General features: G+C 40.1%; 1 protein-coding gene across 7 annotated transcripts in view; it reads left to right on the top strand.

The window, feature by feature from the left end:
• Positions 1-21,614, top strand: part of Usp16-45 (ubiquitin specific protease 16/45) — a 363,690-nt gene that overhangs the window by 252,368 nt on the left and 89,708 nt on the right. For all 7 annotated transcript variants that reach the window (XM_067083793.1, XM_067083791.1, XM_067083792.1 and 4 more), the window contains one exon: positions 19,411-19,552. In XM_067083793.1, coding sequence (XP_066939894.1) covers positions 19,411-19,552 — 142 coding nt within the window. The remainder of the gene's footprint in view (positions 1-19,410; positions 19,553-21,614) is intronic.

The following is a 21,614-nucleotide window of genomic DNA, read 5'->3' as shown; positions in this document are numbered from 1 at the left end:
TGTTAGGTCCAACACAATCATCAAGTTGGACATTTTCTTTAGAGTACCATCTTCCCTTTCACAGCATTGGCCAGAGGTAAAGAATCATGCAAAGGAATAAAACAGGCTCATGAATTGCAAGCCACCAACCTCTTTGCTCTGGTAACATTAACTGAATTTTTTGTGCAAGTTGAAGATTCTTTGGATTGAGGACCTGCTCCAGTCAGTTCACCATGATGAATTCAGAAAGAAGCACTCTGCAGACTCAGCCTGTGATGCTGAAAAGAAGAGAATGATTTGAAATAAAGTAACTGACATCTCTGGCTAATACTTCAATACTTGCAGGACACTGTCGTCTTTATATTTAGCATCCAGCCAATTTGTAGAAATGGGGAAGTTTGGTATCTATGAGATAGAAAAGCTGGGACAAAGTATCCAAACATTCTGTAGAAATGGTGAAGTCTGACTTCTAGAAGATGGAAAAGGTGGTGTAAAGTCATTGGCTCGCTGGAATTGTATCCCATTATCCTTGACATCATATCAGACAGTGCCTGTACTGAGGTATTAGCCATGGGTAGGCTTAAGGCCTAAATCTGTATGTCTGACTTTGTGTTAGTTTTGGGTTCTACAGCTGACAAGAACTTTCTCAGTACGAATTATTGCTCAAAGGAAAATAGGCTCACAAACCCTCTCCAGGGTGTATGGCATGAAGAGAAGTTTGGTTCTGCCTTGAGGCCTCAGTCAAATCATCATCTTTTGGATGTAGGACACATGAATTTCTTCAAGACCTTTTATTAAATCGTTCATGTTTGGACAAAGTATCTGTCATAAAGACTTCAAGAGCCAAGTGTGTGAGTGGCTTCTTCCAAAGCAAGTAGGAGATGAGACAGTATCTGGAAAGCTGAGTGATCCCTCTTTACCTCTCTTAGAATTGACTGGTGTCATTGGGAGTTGGTTACAGATGATATTTTGGAGGTGAGAAACATCAGGTGTATGGTACTCCTGGTTACTAATACTCTCACTTGACTCGTTTGTGTGTGGCTGGTGTAAGGGTTATTTTTCCTGGCCAGTATCTTCTTATATGGAATTGGAACATTACTTTTCCTTTTATTGTAATAGACATTGCTACAGTTACTGGAATTTTCAGCTTTTTTGATCTGAGTATCATGTCATGAGCTTTGCTGGCACTGGCTTAGGAACCATTAAATCTGCTAGCTGGAGTCCTTTGAACCTGCTGTTGCCAAACATTTTTGTGTGAGTAGGTTATTGTTCCTTTTGGAGTTCAAACTTCAGGACAGTAATGTCAGCACTGTTCTCTACTGTGAACCTCTGCTGTAGTTGTAACAAGAAAGTTCTTGCCACAGAAGGACAGATTATGCGCTAACAGAAACGTGACATATGCAGTAGGAAGTCACTGGATCTTCCTGTTTGTGTTGGGAGACAAATTGATTATTTTGATGAGATAATAGACTGTCCTGCTCATGCTCCTGAAGAGCTTAGAAAAAGAAGTTTTTAAGATAACTTCTGTAGTCATTTCCTGCAGTGTCATCAACTACTGAGTTAGCAGGTTGAAAACACAAAGCACCGGACATGACAGTTGTAGTTGTCTCATAAAAAGTGGTGCTGGGTGGGAGATCCAAAATACAGTAGTGTCATCTGACAAAAGAGGTTTCTTCACTGAAGCCATGCTGTGTGCCTGCATAGGAGACAAGATTAAAGGGTAGGAAGCCTGTGCCAAAGATTTTGATGCTCAAGAAACCTTGATATACTCTTTAGGTCTTGTTGCTTTCTTTTGATAATATCTCCTGTAGAGATAGTACTGTATTACCATTTGTCTGTCAGCCAGTCCCTTTAAATGTCAGTAGGTTTGGTCAGGAGCTACACTAAAGATGATCTGTATCAGTCAAGGCTGTGTAAATATAGGAAGCTTGCTAGGTGAACCTTCGTTTCTGCTGGTGTCAGATTAAACTAAGCAAATAATGAAAAAAATATCTAAACATACAAATTCAAACTAATGAAACAGAAAATCCTGGGAAGTATTTTTTCTCATAAATAGGAAAAATAGAGTAGAAACAAAACATACACAAATGAAAATAATTGCACTTATTAATAGCATCCTTGTGCTTGTTGATGTATATTGAAAAATAGGTACAGTAATTAACAGAAAGACAACTGAATTTTCACCAGCAAAAATACTCATGCACATATCTAGTTTAAACTTAACTATAAACTTGACCTAAATAGAATATAATGGTAAACTTAAACACACACTCTAGCACAGCTAGAGTGCTAAAAAGAAATAGAAACAGAAAAAAGAGGAAAACACAAATGATATGACATAACTGGAACACTCTTGAACAAGTCTGGTGGTTGTACTAAGTATGCTGTTAAATCAACATATAACTTAAATAAGTTAGCTCAGTGGTCTGGTTAAACTACTTTATAATAATGGTAAGGTGAACATACACAGAAAAAATGGGATAGGTATTTACCAGGTAGTGGAGACCATAGATATTATTGGCGCATGAGCAAAGCATCATAGTTACCACTTCTCTTACGGTTTTCGAACTAAAGAAGAGCATGAGAGACTACCTCATCATATCTTAAGGCCCCCCATACACACAGTGACCATTGACTTTGATTTTGACTTAATTCAGATAAGACTGAAATCAAAGTCAACCACATACTGTTTCAGTGACCTGCTCCGATCATCTAACGATCTTAGTCTCGACAAAGACTTCATCAGTGCTGACATGGCATCGTCTCTAGTTGTTGACTTCCATTTGCCATTAACTTTTTGAGTGGGATTATTCAGGTGTTATTCTTCTTTCCCTCATCACTATAATGTTTTGGTTTCAATTTTCAAAGTCACAGGTGATTTTTATGTAATTCAAATAAAATCACTCCAAAATTTATTGTCTTATGAGGCCATTATATTCTAATTAGCATATAGCCTACAAGATATGTGTTCATTTCAAGAGTTGATAAACTACTGAAGAGTATTGCTATTTTTCGAATTGGAAGGGCTGTGCTCATAACAGGTTTATTAAATAATAAGATCTTTTTGTTTTTTGGCATTTTATTGTACAACAAGAGTATCTAACAGGCTGTATATTTCCACACGTAAGCCTAATCATATGGTAAATCTTTTAACCAATTGTATAGTGCACATTGAAATTTGTTGAGACTGTTCTAGTAAAATATCCTTCAGTCGAGTCAGGGATTTTCTCATGTATAAACCAGCTGATTATGAACTAAAGTAGATTTCATCATTATTGATTGTAAGCTAAATTAATATTAGTATTTCTGCTTACATTACGGAAAAGAACATCTGTGTTCCTTTTGCTTCAGAGCCTTGTGTCTGTTCTTTTATATCTTCAACTTCCAAAGTCGTAACAAGTGCTTATAATTCTTCATTACCAAAGGTTTCATGAAAACTGCTCAGTGTGGATTTTTCTTCTTTTGTTTCAAGTCCAGTGTAAGAAATGACTCTGGCATATTCCTAATAGGTCTTACAATCTTCCAAGGAACTATGATTTTATTTGCTGTCATGTATTATTTTTTTTTTATTTTTGATGCTCCTTTATATTTTAAATAATTTTATTACAACAAATTTTTGAGCTTACAGTGCTGTTAGATTATTATTAGTGATGGGTTGAACTTCATTTATTTATTGATTTATCTTGTACTTCGGGAACCCATTTTGCTGTGATTTTTTTCATGCTGATTACTGGATTATAAATGGTAGGGAAGTTAGCCATGCTTGAAATTAGCCATTTCAAAAGGAATTTTAATCAGTGTGTAAAATTTATGTATTGTGATTTATTGGCTGATATTTGAAAAATTCCCTAATATATCAGTCTGGCTGAATTGTGGGATTTTTTCCTAGTGGTCATGACTGTGGCTAATCGTTCACCATGCGGAATGCGTAATTTCAAGAATTAGGTCTTGATTGGATACCTTTTATTTCTCTTACCCTGTGTACTTTCTGCATCTTAGAAAATAGCACCAATTAAAAAATCATGTTGATTGCTCAAATAGAAGCTTCAATTATGGGTTTAAGTATAGCTGCCAATCTGACAGATCTGCAAATTTACAGTATTAACTCGTGTTTTCGTACCCAAGACTATTTTTTTTTTACACTAAGCATGTCCTTACATTAAATTTTGACTCTAATCGTCATTTTTGTCATGTTTATTTTGATCTTAATCATAAGTTTTATTTTCATTTGCCTTTGTATCATAACTAGTAATGTGACTGGTATTTATTACCCCATTTGATGTTGGACTTTTCATAATTTTTAAAATATGTAAGCTCTTTTCTGTCAGTGTTGGTATTTGTTCAGTTATAGTTGATTAAACTACTTCTAATATCGTTTAAGTATAAGACTTTATGACTGCTTTAGACTACTTACTTATACAGTAACTGATTTTGTACAATAATGTAACTATTCAGCTAGAACAGATAGAAGATTTAAGTTTACTCCTATAGGGGTGTGTACCTCCAACAGCCTTCTTTGTGTAGCATACTGTAGATGGTACTTGAAGTTCTTTGTGTATCCTAGTTGCATTTCTCTGTGATTGTACTTCATATCGTTCCTTTTGTTTCATTCTCTTTCTACATAGCTTTTCAGGTTTTTTCATTTTACCTTGCTCCAAGCTCCAATTTTCATTTTCCATTTACCTAGAAATCCTTTGGACAAACTATATGAGGCTCTGGAAATGTGACATAGTAGTCTGGTTAAACTGGTGTGCAGTAGTAATGTTTTTGCAAGACATTATTACAGAAAATTCCCTTTTTTATTATAGTATTACAGCACCAGGGTTGTTGGAAAATAGCAAATAATACCTTTTGTGGTTTAATAACATAAATTTCTTAATTCGTGGCTAAAATTCATGCTAGATATAATATTCTTGTTTTATAATTGCAATGATTTTCAAGCATTTTCTTTTTTATCATAAACACCAGTGTTAATTGATCAAAGTGAAAAAGATTTTGACTTATCAGATAATGAGAGTGCAATGAAAGAAAAGATAGTTTTAAGGTTTCACAGATTTCCTTGCTAGGCATGTTAGATGACAGTCCAAGTAATTATCAGATAATTTAAACTAAGTTTGAAAGCATTTATCGTATTTAATATTAGGATATTCCAGTATGTTGTACAAGAAATAATGAAATAAGTCAAATTGCCTTTTAATACTAAAAAAAATTTGAACTTGTGATGTCATGATTTTGTCATTTTTCATTATAGTAATTGCAAATTTTTTTATTATGTTTAATCCATACAAAAATTTTTCTTTTATAATGCATTGAATATATATTTAATCCTTATGCTGTGAATATACACAGTATATAATCCATATATCAGTGAAATCTATTCACAGGTAAAAGAAATTGAAGTTGATTTATGCTTGTGTACAAAAAAATATCACCTATTTTCCCATGAAGTTTTACTTGTATTACAGCATCGGTAAGTGGTAATGACGGTACACGACTGTAAGATACTGAGATAGGGAGACTAAAAGAAAATTAAGTTGTTGATGAACTCTCGCTGGTACATATTGTACTATTAGTTTGAAATTTGGACCACCGTGCATGAGAGAATCATTTAACAATTGATAAATTTTACTGTGATGTGTTATACTATTGTTATACTAGATAGCAGACGTATATGTACATTTTACGTATACAGGCAGTCCCCGGTTATTGACGGGAGTTCTGTTCTGACGGTGTGATAATAAGCGAAAATCACCGATAACTGAAAATTGGCGATTTTCAAGGCGTTTTTGGCAATTTTTGGTTATCGGCCCCTGTGTTAGGTATAGAAATCGGTGCATATCGGCGCCAAAAATCGCTGATTTTCATTGCTAGACAAGGGCCAAAAAACCGGATCACTAATAACCAGTGACTGCCTGTATGCTACATGAGTGAATGTCAAATTTCAGTCCACTACAACTGACTATAGGTGGTCCACCTAAGGTATATTCTTGGGTGAGCCTTATGCCTGCAAGCCATTTGTTTGGTGGCCTCTGACTGGCTGGTACCAGGAAGTAGACAGCTCACTCCGTGTCTCATATTTTTGTCTGTAGCTTAGAAAACTAACAATATGTATATATTTCTTCATTTATCTCACATTTTGCACAAGATAGGAAAGTTTTTGTCATACCATAGGATTCAGTATTAATTGCACAACTAAATCATGATTTCATGAAATCAGTAAGATAAAACACAAAGAAGTTACAGTTAAAAGTGAGGAGAGAAGTAATTAATTCTTTATACCTGTTTTTACTTATCAGATTTTGCATCATTCATGCGATCAAGACAAAGTAAAACTTGCATTTTCATACAATAAATTCACCCTGAATATGCTGGTGCTTTCAGATTTTAGATGCGTGTGATTTGTGAGGAGAGAATGAAGAATGTCATTATTTTGACAGTTTGACAGTAGCGCTTGAGAGACGGTGATCTGCAAGACACTGTTGGTCCACCATAATAAGACATACTGTATTCTTCATTTACTCTTCACATATCACACGTATCTAAAATCTGAGAGCACCAGCGTATTCAGGGTGAATTTATTTTATGAAAACACAAATTTTATTTTATCTTGATTGCATGAATGATGCAAAATCCAATTATAAGGAAAAACAGGTGTAAAAAATTAATTGCTTCTCTCTTCACTTTTACTCGTAATTTCTTTTGTGTTTTATCTTATTGATTTCAGGTATGACTAAAACTTTCCTATCTTGTGCAAAACATGAGACAAATGATGAAATATAAACATGTTGTTAGTTTTCTAAGCTACAGACTAACATATGAGAAACTGAGCGAGCCGCATACCTCCCTGTACCAGCCAATCAGAAACTGCCAAACAAACTTCTTGCATGCATCGGGCTCACCCAAGAATCTACGTTAAGTGGACCGGCTATAGTCTTGCTCATAAATCCCCGAGGAAAATTTATAACAGCATAATTATCTGGGTGTGCTCTACTGTATATCTAATAACTACAGGCAGTCGCTGGGTTACGACGGTCTCGGGTTACAACGCTCCGACTTCATGGTGCCGTTAACCTGATTTTATGGTGCTGTAAGTGGTTTTGCAGTGCCGTACCTGGTTTTATGGTGGTGTAAGCGCCATTTATTCCCATTAATATTATGAATGTTGAGGTTATCAGTGTTTTTTGAGTTACGGCGCCCCAGCCAGGAACGGAACCCACACCATAAAATGGTGACTGCCTGTATGTTGTAATGAATCTGGTACTTATTAGGTAAAGTTTAATGTATACTATTGATTCTGTAAAGGCAAAGTTTTGTAGTGATATGATTAATATATTGTAACACTGTTCATCATATTTGAATAAAAATGCCGACAAAATGAGTTGCAGCTGTATTATGTTGATTCATTATACAGTACTGTACACAGTTCCTGTTTAGCAAAAAAGGGATTTTGACAAAGGAAAAATCTATTTCTGAGGAAGGCCCCGTGTCACCCGGTGAAATTCCATTCATGCACGAATTTCTAGGTATAAAATGCTAGATATACCAGAGAAAAAGAGCTTTCAGGAATGCTGGGGTTACTACCCCCAGATCGAGCGTCTTCTCCAAGGAAGACGTCGGTATAACCAAGGGTGAGTGAAAGGATCACTACCACGGAGTCTCACTCGAAAGATATCCCCCTGTTAAAACCCCCAGAAGAGAGCGGTGAGCCGTTACAGCCCCCACACACCGACGCCCGCCAGGCCGGCGACACCAGCGCCACCTACCTCATTCCAGGCTAGCACCACCCCCAGGCTTGGCATGTGCAAGTAGGGGGGCGCAGAAGGTACCTCAGGGAGGGTCACTGGGTGACACAGGGCCTTCCTCAGAAATAGATTTTTCCTTTGTCAAAATCCCTTTTCTGAGTCCAGCCCCGTGTCAGCCGGTGAAATAGTGATAGAGAATCATGCCAAGGCTGCTAACTACGAGGAAACAAGGTAATCTGAAGAAAAAACACAAGTTATGAAAATGGTTTTAATCAGGATATCTCTCACATGAAAAATTGAATACTAAATTGGAAAAGTACAGTAAAAAATCTTAACATTACGGTAGATGTGACAAAGCCAACAGCGTGGCAGGGAAAAAACCCAAAAATACTTAAGACTACAAAGGTATAATGTTAATTCAAAAATTACTTAGACTAAAGAGTAAATATAACCTTATAGCTACACACGCAAGAGACAATACAACATGGGGAAGAATTACATATATATATATATATATGGGGTACATGGAGCAAAATAAAAACTGCCCAGTACCCCAAAGAAAATTCATAATCATAACATGTCAAATTATAGTTTCCACTCAACAGTATGAGGAGCAAGGCAGTGAGGCATGATCAACCAGGAGGGCAAGCAGAGAAGTAAATGAGGCAGGCGGGCGGGGGGGTTAGGGGAAGGATAAAGGATGATGACTAATTAAGGTGGGGAGATGACACTTCCCACAGCTATTGTAGAAAACTAAAGGGCTTCAAGTGTTTTTAAATAGTGGCGTTTAAATACTAGAGGTGATTTCCAACCCGTATATTTGGAGAGTTCTGAGAAATCCATATTATGAAAGTAATTAATAGAAGTAGCAACTGCTCGAATATCATGAACCTTAGGAACTGAATCCGGGTTAGCTTGTTTAATAAAATACAAAATTTGTTGCCTTATTGCATTTATCGATAGAGTACCACCTTTCTCCCTGATAAAAAGAGGACCCGACTTACACTGTGGAGTTCTTAAAAGGTAAGACTTTAGGGTATAAACTGGACATAAAGACTGGTCTTGTGGAAGGGGCACCACCTTCCAAGGAGACCACCTGTCTTGAGGGTCTTCATTTTTAGCTAAAAATCTAGGATCAGGGGAAAGGAGGACTTCTCCGGACGGGAGGAAGTTAACAAAATCATCACCTCTAGCGAGAGCCGATAGCTCTGAGATTCTGGCACCTGAAGCCAAGCTAATCAGAAATAAAGTCTTCCTTAACAGATCCAAATAAGAGCATTGATAGTTGTCAGTCTCAGATGCTAACTTAAGAACATCATTGAGGAACCACGTAACAGATTGTGGGCGTGAGATTTGGTCTCAGACGAGCACATGCTCTAGGAATAGATGAAAAGTAGGAATCTGTAAGGTCAATTTTAAAGCCATATAAGAATACCTTCTTCAGGGCTGACTTGGCTGTGGTAATAGTGGCCGGGGCAAGGCCTTTCTCAAACAATGATCTAAAGAAGGTAACTGCTAGGTTAGTCGTCATGGTTTGGGCTTCAGATGTCTTCAGAAAGGAGGCCAACTTTTTGACTGCTGAGTCATATTGTCTAAGAGTAGAATCTCTCTTGTCTGATTCTAAAAACAGAGTGTTAACGGGGTCAATGTTTGCTCCCTTTTGGGCTGCGAACTTTATAAAGTCCATAAAACTAGGGCATTCTGAATTCTTGAGGAAGCTGACACAGTCTTGGTTTGTACTGTCTGGGTCAGTTTGGGCTTGGGAATCCGAAGACTTCGCAACCCCAGTTCCTGAAGAAGAGGGAACCAATTGCTCTTCGGCCAATAGGGGGCTACCAGGGCTGGTTGACCTTTGAATGTCCTGAGTTTGTGTAATACTTTCAGCAGCAAGTTTATTGGGGGAAACAAATAAATCTTCTCCCAATTGTTCCAATCTATCGTCATTGCGTCCGTGGCGTGCACGCCTGGGGGTCCAGGTTGGAGCCACATAACAGGGAAGCTTGAAGTTGCTCTCCGTCGCGAACAGATCCACTTGGAGACCGGAACCCGGCGGCAAATCAATTGAATGATTCCCGTCCAGAGACCACTCCGTCTCCAACGGAGTAGTTCTGGACAGGAATCTGCCACCACGCCCGCACCCCGCTAGGTGGGTGGCTGACAGATGCCAGCTGTGCTTGTTCGCCAGGGAGAAAATAGCAATCATAACCTGGTTCACTTGACCTGATTTGGAGCCGCCCCTGTTGATGCAATGAACTACCACTGCGCTGTCCAATACCAGCCTGATATGAATTGGCTGGGGCGGATTTTCTTTAAGGTTAGAAAAACCGCCATAGCTTCCAGGGTGTTTATATGGAACTGCTGAAACATAGTGGACCACGTCCCTTGTACTTTTTGTTTTGGCGAATATCCTCCCCAGCCGCTTGGAGAAGCGTCCGTGTGAACTACTAGCGCCGGAGGGGGAAACTGAAGTGGAACTGTCTTGGACAGGCCACCGACTGTGGACCAAGGCCGCAGTCTCGCCTTTAAAATTCGGGGAATAGAGGAGACCTTGTCTCTGAGCTTGACATTGGCTCGACTCCGCCACACTCTGTTTATGTCTTTTAATTTTGCTTTTAAGAGCAGGTCCATCACTGAGGCAAATTGAAGAGACCCAAGGATTCTTTCTTGGGTCCGGCGGGATGCTGATTGGTTTTTCAGAAATTTCCTGGTAAGGGACGCTATCTCCTTCCGCTTGGAAGGCGGGAGGGATAACGTGTAAGAGGACAGATCCCACTGGAGACCCAGCCACTAAAACCGGGACTCCGAGTCAGGCGGGACTTCTCTCTTCAGCTGAAAACCTAACGACTCCAGGAAGTTGATGACCGTGGCGTGGCCTTCCGACATTCTAGAACTGTTGGAGCCCAAATTATCCAATCGTCTAGGTACGCTGCTAGGGATATCCCTCGGGACCGGAGTTGCTGAACTACCGTGTCCGCCAGCATGGTAAATATCCTGGGTGCAATGTTTAGACCGAAAGGCATGACCCTGAAGGAATAGGCTTGATTCCCGAGTCTGAAACCCAGGAACGGAGAGAAGCTCCGCAACCGGGGCGTGATAGTAAGCGTCTGAAAGATCGATAGAGGTGGTGACGGCTCCACGCGGAAGTAGCGTCCGTTACCTGAGCTACCATAAGCATGCGAAATTTGTCGCATTTTATGTAGAGATTTAGACGCGACAGATCCAGGATCACTCTTTGCTGATCGGAGTCTTTTTTGGGAACAGTGAATAACCTGCCTTGAAACTTTAGGTGCCTTACTTTCTTTATTGCTCGCTTGTTGAGCAATTCTGCCACATAGTCCTGTAGGACTCTTGAGGGTGGCTGGTAAAACCTGATCAGAGGAGGAGGGTCTTTGATCCAGCTCCATCCTAGACCCTTGGACACAATGCTGTGTGCCCAAGGGCTGAAGGTCCATTGGTCCCTGAACCAATACAGGCGACCACCTACCTGTTTGTTCTCAGTGGGAGGGAGCGGGTTTGTTCCCTCTACCACGTCCAGGCTTACCTCTTGGAGTGGTGTTGGACTTTCCTCTGTAAGGAGCCCTACCTCTTCCCCCCCTTGCGCTCCTATTAAGGCCGTGAAAGAATCCACGGCCCTCATAGGTTGGATTGTATGCTGGTGAAGCAACATACGAAGGTGCGGCAAGGGAATGGGCTGGTTGAACCAGCACATATTGTTGGGGATGGGCCTTTGAGGTGGAGGGCTGTGCCACTGCCGAGACCGGGACGGCTTGGACTACCGCCTGATGATGGGGTCTCTTGTGCCTCCTGAATCGTTTGCCTCCTCTCGTCTGGGGACCGCCAGATTCTGTGGTCTTTCATTTGTAGGCTGAGATGCCCCAGCGAGAGCGCAGACTCTGGTTGGCCCTTGTAGCCTCCCTAAGAACATTAGTAACCTCTTCTTCAGGGAAGAGGTTAGGTCCCCAGATCGAGCTCTTCACGAGCTTGTTAGGCTCGTGGCGGATGGTGGCATCGGCGAAGATGAATTTCCTGCATTCGAGCCTGGCCATCATAAAATCAAACAGGTCAGACTGAAATCCCGCTAATAGGGATTTAGCCAAGACCTGAAAGAAAGGCTCGTCTGCACAGGAGACGGCAGTGGCTTCAGTGAGGCAGACGGAGTTCAAAGACCGGGCTAGCTTGGTCCGGGCCTCAAACTCCGCCTTCAGCAGGGCTTCCGGTAGCTTAGGAAGCTGCTCGCTAAATTGCGTTGACGCGCAAAAAGCGTCCAGCTTTCCCACAGTAAAGGTGGCCGGCGCGTCAGTCCAGAACTCATCGCCCCCTGGGAATACCAGGGATGTGGAGTCTGTTTCCTTCAATTGTGGTAAGGGGTTGCCATCAAAGCACGCTCGGGCCGTAGCCAGAGCGACTTTGTTTAAGCAGGGAGTCGGCAACCTGTCACCCAGGGCGAACATAGTGAAGTTGCCCTTGAAAGGCGTCAATTTAGTATTATCGGCCTGCCACTCCGTCAGAGTGCGCAGGAGAGCCGACTGAGCCTGGTCTCTAGGGAAGATCACTGTCTCCCTAGGAACCTTGTCTGAGCGTACCCAGGCTTCCTCCGTCAGCCTAACGAAGCCTGGGTAAGGAGGCAAGAGATCGGCGGGAAAGAACTCAAGCTCTTCCAACCGCCTCGTGCCAAGACCTTCAACCGTTAAGGTGCCCTCGTGTTGGATAGCCCGGAGGGCGAAACGCCAAGGGTTCCCGACGTCAAAGGGAGGGAGATCCGCCGTGTCTGGAATGACATACTGGGGTTCGGCTCCGCCTGGGCGAGCTATCCCCGCCAGTATATTGTCATGACTGGTCAGTTTCTCAGAGATTTGAGTGAATTTGGACTCAACCTCCGCCGAGAACCTCTCGAAAAGCTGGTTAGCAAAAGACTCCGGATCAAAGGCAGGCTGGCGAGGAGGTCTTGGTTTTGATGCCCTCTTACTCGCGCCTTTGCCGGAGGAACCAGACTTGCTCCCGGAGGCTACCGGTGCTGAGACCTTAGCCTTCGACGGGGGGAAAGGCAAGGCTTTCCTGGAAGACGAGGACTTAAAGCCCTTCACCTTCCATGAAGTCTTCAACTTCAACTTGGGGACAGCTGATGGAGCTCTGTCACCCAAGGAGGAAGACTTCACAAAACCTGCAAAAGAAGATATTGATGAAGCTACTTACCACCTGGTCCTGTTCAGTGTTCATGGGTTCCAGGTCCAAGTCTAACGCGCGGCGTCCTCCGAAACCTCCAGGCGTATAGGATGTCCACTTGGGGTGGCTGGGTCGCATCCCGGATCTGCTGGATGATGGGGTGGCAAGTTCTTCTGGCACTCACGGCCACCACCCGTGTGCCGGGTAGAGCAGGTCCCTCAACTTAGCGTCGAGGACATAAGGCTTCCCCGACGGAACGTTCCTCCCGAACCCAGCCACCCAAGCGCGGAGGGATTCCAAAGAAGTTTTCTTGGAGGACTCGTCCGCCTGTAAGAGAACCGACAATTAGGGTTGAACGAAAGGATGGTTCGAGAACCACATAAACATTATTTCGATATGAGGAGCGTAATATGGAAGAAAACTATATCTTACCGACTCGTCCTGGATGCTCGCACACAAAGCGAAGCAAACCTCACAGCCGTCGGGGTGCCAGACTACCAGGTTGTCTAACCGGACCGCACAACCAGCGTGGGTCCGGCACACCACGTGTCCATATGGTTGCTGCAATGAAGCAGTGCACCCCGGCTCCTCACAGCGAACAGTCTGTAAGTGTAAAAAGTACATGAACCTACCACTCTAAGTAACCTAAAGCTGGCAAGCCAGGGAATTTCAGCTTACAGCCGGAATGCTCCGGTGGATAGGAAACCCCTCGTTAAGAACTAGGCCAACGAGCTCCAAATTAAACAGAGTGGAAGGTAAATTACTTCCAGTCCCCGGAATACTCCGGCGGAATGAAAGGTATGAGACAACATGTACTCACTGCAAGGGCTGCCAGCAAAAACGACGGCGGAACCCCCGGGCGTAGTACCGGACTCAATAACATATCAAATAATGTAGAGACGGAGTGAGAAGCTCACTCCGTTAGATAACATATACTCACATATATAAAAAACAATTAATAGAATAAACAAGTGATGGTAAAAAGGAGCAATCCACTCCGGAGACCGGAGGGATCCGCCTATCTCATATACTCCCCTTCTCTCGGACTTCCCCGCCAGTGAAACAAGGTGGGTGAGATGCTCGTCATGATAGGCCAAGTACATAACATAAGCCGGAGCAAGTGTCAACAACCCAACCAAGAAACCCGACGGAGAGGAATGAAAGTGTGGGAGAGAATGTTCGAACCCGTTCGAGTCGGAGTGAGTAAACGAACCACCAACACAAACACAGCGCTGCTTGGGACTTGTCTGGGAGGGAGCGAATCTCTCTACCAGGGGGAGTTCCCCAACTCGGAGAAAACGCCATCTAGCGTCACCCGCACGAGTAGAGCAAAAGCTGGTAGGAGGGGGAGGAAGGGGGAGGTGGTGGGGTAGGGAAGAGGGGTAGGCTACGAGAGTGAAAACAGGAGACAAGGGAAAATGATTCACCCGCTCAACTGCAAACACACACCTTTCCAAGAATTATTAAAACTTGGTAGGGTGGCCTACTCCTAGGGGAGGGATGCGACCAAGACTCAATGCCCAACTCCTGACTAGGCGAAGCCTAATAAAATTCCGAACTAGGCCTAGCCTAGGCTAACGGAAGGAGTACGGGAAGGGTGGAGGAAGGAAAACAGGGAGAGAAATTTTTGTGCGAGAGCCAACCGGGACCGAAAAGAGGGGGCAAAAGGCGACTAGCCTAGAGGAGACACACCCAATGAACTCTATTCCTTCGAAAAGGAGGAGGAGAACGAAGGGGCTCACTCTGCCACCCCCAAAACGACCACGGAGGAAACAGCAACAAAACTCCCTCAATCCGATGGATCCTCCACGCCTAACCTAAAGGGCGAGAGGAAAGGAAGCAATACGAGCCTAATGTAATAGGCAAGGGAAAGACCCACACACATAATAAACCATCACACACAAAAACATAGAATTTAACAATAATGTGCTCGTGCGGGGTGCGTAGCCTACCTCGGGGAAGCGGTTAGATCTGAGGCTGCCGCTACCTCGAGGAGGTAACCAATTAAAATATACATAACAGAGCACCAACGCCAAGAAAAATAAAACATAGTCTTAATATAGACTAAAATAAAGTAATACCAACAAGGAACTCAGCCTGGGGGGGAACCTAGACGGGGCACCACGGGAACCTAATAGGGACTCGTAAAGGTCTATCGAATTTATTAAGACTCAAAAGGGGGCCACCGCAGGAAACCCACCAGGAGGAGAACCGGGGGCCAGATAATAACATATAACGACAAGGAGACAACCCCGACAGAAAGAGACTGATGGGATCGCCTCGCGGTCGACATGGCTGGTAGGGGACGCCGTGGCGTCATAACAAAGTTCTCATAATTGTGAAAATAGAGACAATTACAGCCAAAATATCGAAAAAACCCCACAATAAGATGGTACTTAACTTGGAGATGGTAAAGCTGCTTGAAGACATGATGAATTGGAAGAATAATCCAATAAAAGGCACAAGCACAAAAAGAGAGTAGTAGCAAGTCACGTGCTAGAAAATGGAATGAGGTAGGTGGCGCTGGTGTCGCCGGCCTGGCGGGCGTCGGTGTGTGGGGGCTGTAACGGCTCACCGCTCTCTTCTGGGGGTTTTAACAGGGGATATCTTTCGAGTGAGACTCCGTGGTAGTGATCCTTTCACTCACCCTTGGTTATACCGACATCTTCCTTGGAGAAGACGCTCGATCTGGGGGTAGTAACCCCAGCATTCCTGAAAGCTCTTTTTTCTCTGGTATATCTAGCATTTTATACCTAGAAATTCGTGCATGAATGGAATTTCACTGGCTGACACGGGGCTGGACTCAGAAAAAGCTAGTTTATCAGTTGGAATCCATTACTGTACAGTAACCTCATAAATGCAGTAAAGTTCAAAACCTCAAAACATTTTCTTTGAAACTCACCGTAGGTATGTATGGTAAGTTCCTTCAGGGATTGCCAGCCTTTAGTCCCAGTTTAGGTAAAAGTGTTCATATTAACTTTTCTCTTCAGTTGACTCCAAGTTCATTTTCATTGTTTTCGTATTTTGAATCACTGTCTTGTAATTTTGTTTTCAAGGTTGTTGATATTTAGTGCATTTAGATATTTGTTAGTCTCCTATGTTTCATTTTCCATGGTACTTTGAACATTTCTTTCTTTAGTTTACATTTCTTTCTTTAGTTTACATCTCTTATGACCCTTTCTTAGTTATCTCATAGAATATTTTGACAAGTATGAAAAAATAGGTCTTATTACTGTTATTGACTGATGAGAATGTAATATAAGAATCTTTCACCTACTTTTGAAAATGTCTTTTTCTTGTGTAGTTCATTGGGCTTGATTAATGTTAGGATTTTTTATGTGTATTTTTTGGTTACTTCGGCTAGTGGTGACCTCATAGTAGTTGTGAATTAAAAGAGTAAGTTATAGACAATGTGTATGCTTTAAAAATTATTTGGAAAGATGTCACATGTGTTATCAACTACTGTACTAAAGAATCATGTTGTGGGTGTCCACAACATGATTCTTTTGGGTTTATACTACAAGCAACTTTAGGAATATGAGAGGAATTGTTTCCCATCATAAGTTGAAATTAAGACAAAGAATCAGAAGGTTGATAGGACATAGAATGTTATTGTAGAATTTTGCATACTGTACCTTATTCTGTTTTTTGTACTTTTCTCATTATTAGTTAATGCAATTTTCTTCTTTAATGGTGAAGATCAAATCAGTATATGTATGGTTCAGTCTAAATGTGATGTCATCCATTAATTTTTATAGTATATGTTACAAACTTTCCCAGTACAGGATGTAGGAAAACAAATTGGAATTTGGCTGGTGAAAACATTCCAACTTGATATCAGAACTTTTTTCAGTTTCTTTTTGGGAATGCATTAATGTATATAGTAAATGTCAAGATATGTAGGGCCTAAATTTTTGGGAAGTACTTCAAATGGCTGAAGTCTGTAAATGGTAGGGCTTTATTGTAACTAACACATTCATTTTAGGATCAGTGTGTAAGTTGCCATAGAACAATTTACCCATCATGATGTTGAATGATGCAGAACAGGATTTGGAAGCTTTCTGATAAAGACTAACATATTTTAAGATTTCCATATGTAGAGGACTAAACTGCTGACAGTAACTTTCTGTTCATATATTTTATTCCGAGATTCATTTGCTCTAACTTTCCCTATGCATTCACTTTCAACCATTCTAGCCATCCTCCAGTATTACTGTACATGGTCTTCCACTGTCTTGTAATTGCACCAAAGATAAATTATTCTTCCTTTGCTAAACCAACTTGTATCGATACCCCTTCACTCATTGCTTTTGTCTTGCCTCTAACCTCCTGAAATCACAAACTCTTCTATGTCTTCATCCTAGAATTTTATACATTGTACAGTCACTCCTTCCACTATTGTGTCTTTAACCTAGACCACTTTTTAGCCATTTTTCCTTATATGCTCTTTTCACTTCCTCCCTAGCAGACTGACTTGTCTTTATTTCCAGGTACTTTTACTGCCTCCTTAGTCACCCCTTTCTTGCCAAGCTTATATTTTTATCTTTACTTTTACCAAATAATGATCAGATATACCTCCAGTTCCTCCTCTTCTTACCATTACATCCATCAGCTCGCTCTTCTGTCTACTGTGTACTATGTATTGAATAATCTAACAGATTCCTTCCTTCACCATTTTCCCTTTTCCAAGTATACTTGTAGATATTTTTCTCTGGAAACCACGACTCTGGTAGATATTTTTCTCCGGAAACCATGACTTTGGTAATCAGTCCCATTTTTTAACTCATCCACAAGATACAAGCCATTTTACTTAGTCTAGCCTTCCTTGTATACAGTACTCTCAAAACCCTGCAAGGCACAGATTTCACACTAGCTACCTCTATATTTTGATGAAAGTGAGTATCTCTCTCTCTCTCTCTCTCTCTCTCTCTTTTGTCTTAATCTTGGGTTTCGTAAAGTGAATTACCTGCTGAAAAATGGAATTAAAATTTGGAAGACTATTTTAAAATGGAAGCTGCAATCTTGTGTAAAAAATGCTGATTGATGTATTAATATATTACATTTAAAAATTAAAACAGTTGTTCTGAAGTCTGAAGCAGTTGCTCTGAAGTCTTAAAAGGTGTATATTATGTTTATTACCCATGTCAGTGAAAAACTGATGAATCCAGCTTGCAAAGTACTGCAACACTGACTACAGTTGCATTGCAGGTAAATATACCAATACATAAACATTTTTATGGTGATTTTATAAGTTTCAGACTAATCCACTGAAAGTTGTTGGGAAATAAAGTTTTTCCCTAACGGTGTGATTTGGAAGTATCACCTGAAAAAATGTCTACAGTGTATTATGATGTTTCAAGGCAGTTGTTTTATCTTAGCAATGTAATGTGTGTTGATGGTTGTGACAAAAATGATTCAGTCATGGTGTACCTCTAATAAGTTTTTATTTCAAACTTATCCACAGCCTTTTGCCTGCACCATTATTACTCTAATTACTGATTTACCCTATTTGTTTAACATAATTCTCCTGATAGCTGTGCTCTATTTATCTGCCAAGTAGTTATTTTTTTCTGTACTGTCAACATAATAGTAACTTGAGTATAATAAAAAGCAGAGGCATCCACACCTCCATGTATTTTCTGTACCTCTTTTGTTAGATTTTAGTTGCAAACTGTTGTATTGACAAGTACAACAGCCTTTTCTTTGTTATTTTGTGTAGTACTTGTAGTTGTGTTGTTTATTATTCTACATTAGTCTTCTCTAGAACATTTAAGGTTGATTTGTATAGTGTGATGACCTTTTCATTTTGTTAGTTGACCTTTTGTTATAGTATTTCCCTTTGAAGTTTATTTGAGGAATTCAACATTGTATCTTTTAATTTTATATTATTTGTTAAGTGTGGAGGTTTGATAGATTTTATTTAATGAATAGTGATTATTTGGTGTCTTGTGTTGCAGGGGTGCCATCAGTGCTCTATTCTATAATCTAATTATCAACACAACTTTCCCACTTGTTTGTATCCTTAATTAACCAAGAGAAATAAGATCATAATCATGGTCTGTTTCAAATGTCAAACTGATGATGCTGCTAACATATTTATTTATAAGTTCAAGTCTACTTGTATTAACTGCATATATACAGGGAAATATAAAGTAAGAATAATTTAGAATATTACTTTAGTGATATGTATTAGTTTGGCTTTGTTTCAAAATTTAAACTTGGAATTTTAGTGTCTAATTTGCAAAATACACCTTTTATTTACTCATTGTATTGAAATACCTCTTTTTATTTACATTAAAGCACAGTACTGCAGATATAAGTGGTTTACATATTTGGTTAACTCCTGTAAACCATTAGTTTTGGTTTCATTACAGAACTACTGCATTGTTCTGAATTGCAGAATGATAATATAATCAACGAGCATATTAGTGCTTGCTTTTTTTTCCAAAGACAACTTGGTACTTTGCATATATAACAGCTTGCTTTTTATTGATATCTATGTAGGATATTTTTCTCTTATTTGCAGATGTTTAAACTCTTGCCAATCAAGTGACCATTTGAATTATAATTCAGCATCAGAAACATCAGAAAGATACTTCACTCCTAATGAAAGAGATTGCAATGGACTGGACACAGGCGATGATCTAGAGAACTATCATGACCCAGTGGTAAGCGGTAATTATAACGTTTTAATACAATTTTTTTTTGCATATTTGCATCATTAACCTTCTAATATAGAATAACAGAAAGAGCTTCATTATTAATACTATTTTGCTGGTTTTGGGCTTAGTTATTTGTAAATATCAGTATTTTAAATGAGGATTAAAAAAAACTTAAATTGTTGAGAATATAAAAGTGCCACTGTATCAAGTGCTCTTAAAATTTTCTCACCTCATAATAGTTTACTTTCAATACAATGTTTTTTAAAAGTAAAGTCAAATAGGGATGATGTGTTGCCACAAATAAAAAGATAATGGTAAGATATATACTGAGTTTATTGCTAATTTAGGTTGTCATGTTGAAACATCACTTCAGGTATGTAATATAAAATATTCACAATTCAGCACATCAAAATCCTGCATCTGCTGAATGTGTTTTCTTGTAAATAGACTATTATTATGTATTATTATAGTTCTTATCAAAACCTTTTGATGACCTTGTAGAAAAGCTTATTGTGGCAAAAATTTAGTAATTTTCTGCTCTGCCTATTTACTTCCGTTATGTTTTTTTATCTAAAGACGTGTTTACAACCACAGAAGTGATTTTGTTATGCAGCATTAGTAAACAGGGTGTGTGGAAGGATGTATAAAGAGAATAAATTCAATTAGTTTTATAATAACTTCACCAACTTTCTTGCAGTGATATTCCCAATTTATTTTGTATGTCAGTGACCTAATTTATAAAGATTTTTGAATTCATATTCTGCATTTCTCCTTTAGGTTTTCTTGAGATTATATTAGGTTTGGTGGAGTGATAATGACATCTTTGTCATTCAGATTATACCCAACACAGCATTTGGCTAAAGTGATGTTCTTGGTTTTGTAACCAAGAGGCAGAAAATTTTCCATATGCTTCAGTGGTTGTCATTCTTGCTTAACCTATGCAGATGTGAGGGAGGGGGGAGACTTACATACATGCCCTGTGAGAGGCATAACGACATACCTGGGTTATTTATATTCTTAAGCTTAAATAAGATGGGGATTATAAAAAAATGCCATTTCCTTTTTGGAGAGATGGGCCATATTAAGAATACATGTGTTTCCCCCAGAGTCAGAAGCTTCTGACCTGAAGGTCAGAGGTGGTGGGATCAGATCAGGGCAGTAGCTACCTCCTTGGTATGTAAAAGAAACAAGGATATGTTGGAGGTCTTCAAGATCTAAGACATATTTTTTCAAGTTTTACTGTAGGGGTCTCACATGTAAAAATTTAAATGTATGTACTACCAGTTGTGACAGCTGGCCAATGAGTAACACACCTCTTGTGTTATCATTTATCAGATTCAGCTTCCTTTCCATTATGATACTTTGTTGTCATCCAGTGTAGAATTTCAGGTACAGGCACCTACACTGTTGATGAAGAGGTGAGTTTATCCAGCACCAAATTTATGAAATCAACTTTGGTTAAAGTGATGTTCTTGGTTTTGTAACCAAGAGGCAGAAAATTTTCCATATGCTTCAGTGGTTGTCATTCTTGCTTAACCTATGCAGATGTGAGGGAGGGGGGAGACTTACATACGTGCCCTGTGAGAGGCATAACGACATACCTGGGTTATTTATATTCTTAAGCTTAAATAAGATGGGGATTATAAAAAAATACCATTTCCTTTTTGGAGAGATGGGCCATATTAAGAATACATGTGTTTCCCCAGAGTCAGAAGCTTCTGACCTGAAGGTCAGAGGTGGTGGGATCAGATCAGGGCAGTAGCTACCTCCTTGGTATGTAAAAGAAACAAGGATATGTTGGAGGTCTTCAAGATCTAAGACATATTTTTTTCAAGTTTTACTGTAGGGGTCTCATGTAAAAATTTAAATGTATGTACTACCAGTTGTGACAGCTGGCCAATGAGTAACACACCTCTTGTGTTATCATTTATCAGATTCAACTTCCTTTCCATTATGATACTTTGTTGTCATCCAGTGTAGAATTTCAGGTACAGGCACCTACACTGTTGATGAAGAGGTGAGTTTTATCCAGCACCAAATTTATGAAATCAACTTTGAACAGGCAGTC

Source organism: Macrobrachium rosenbergii, chromosome 41, assembly GCF_040412425.1.
Source record: "Macrobrachium rosenbergii isolate ZJJX-2024 chromosome 41, ASM4041242v1, whole genome shotgun sequence".
Lineage (NCBI taxonomy): Eukaryota > Metazoa > Arthropoda > Malacostraca > Decapoda > Palaemonidae > Macrobrachium > Macrobrachium rosenbergii.
The sequence above is the reverse complement of the archived record's forward strand: the minus strand, read 5'-3'. Positions and strand labels throughout refer to the sequence as shown.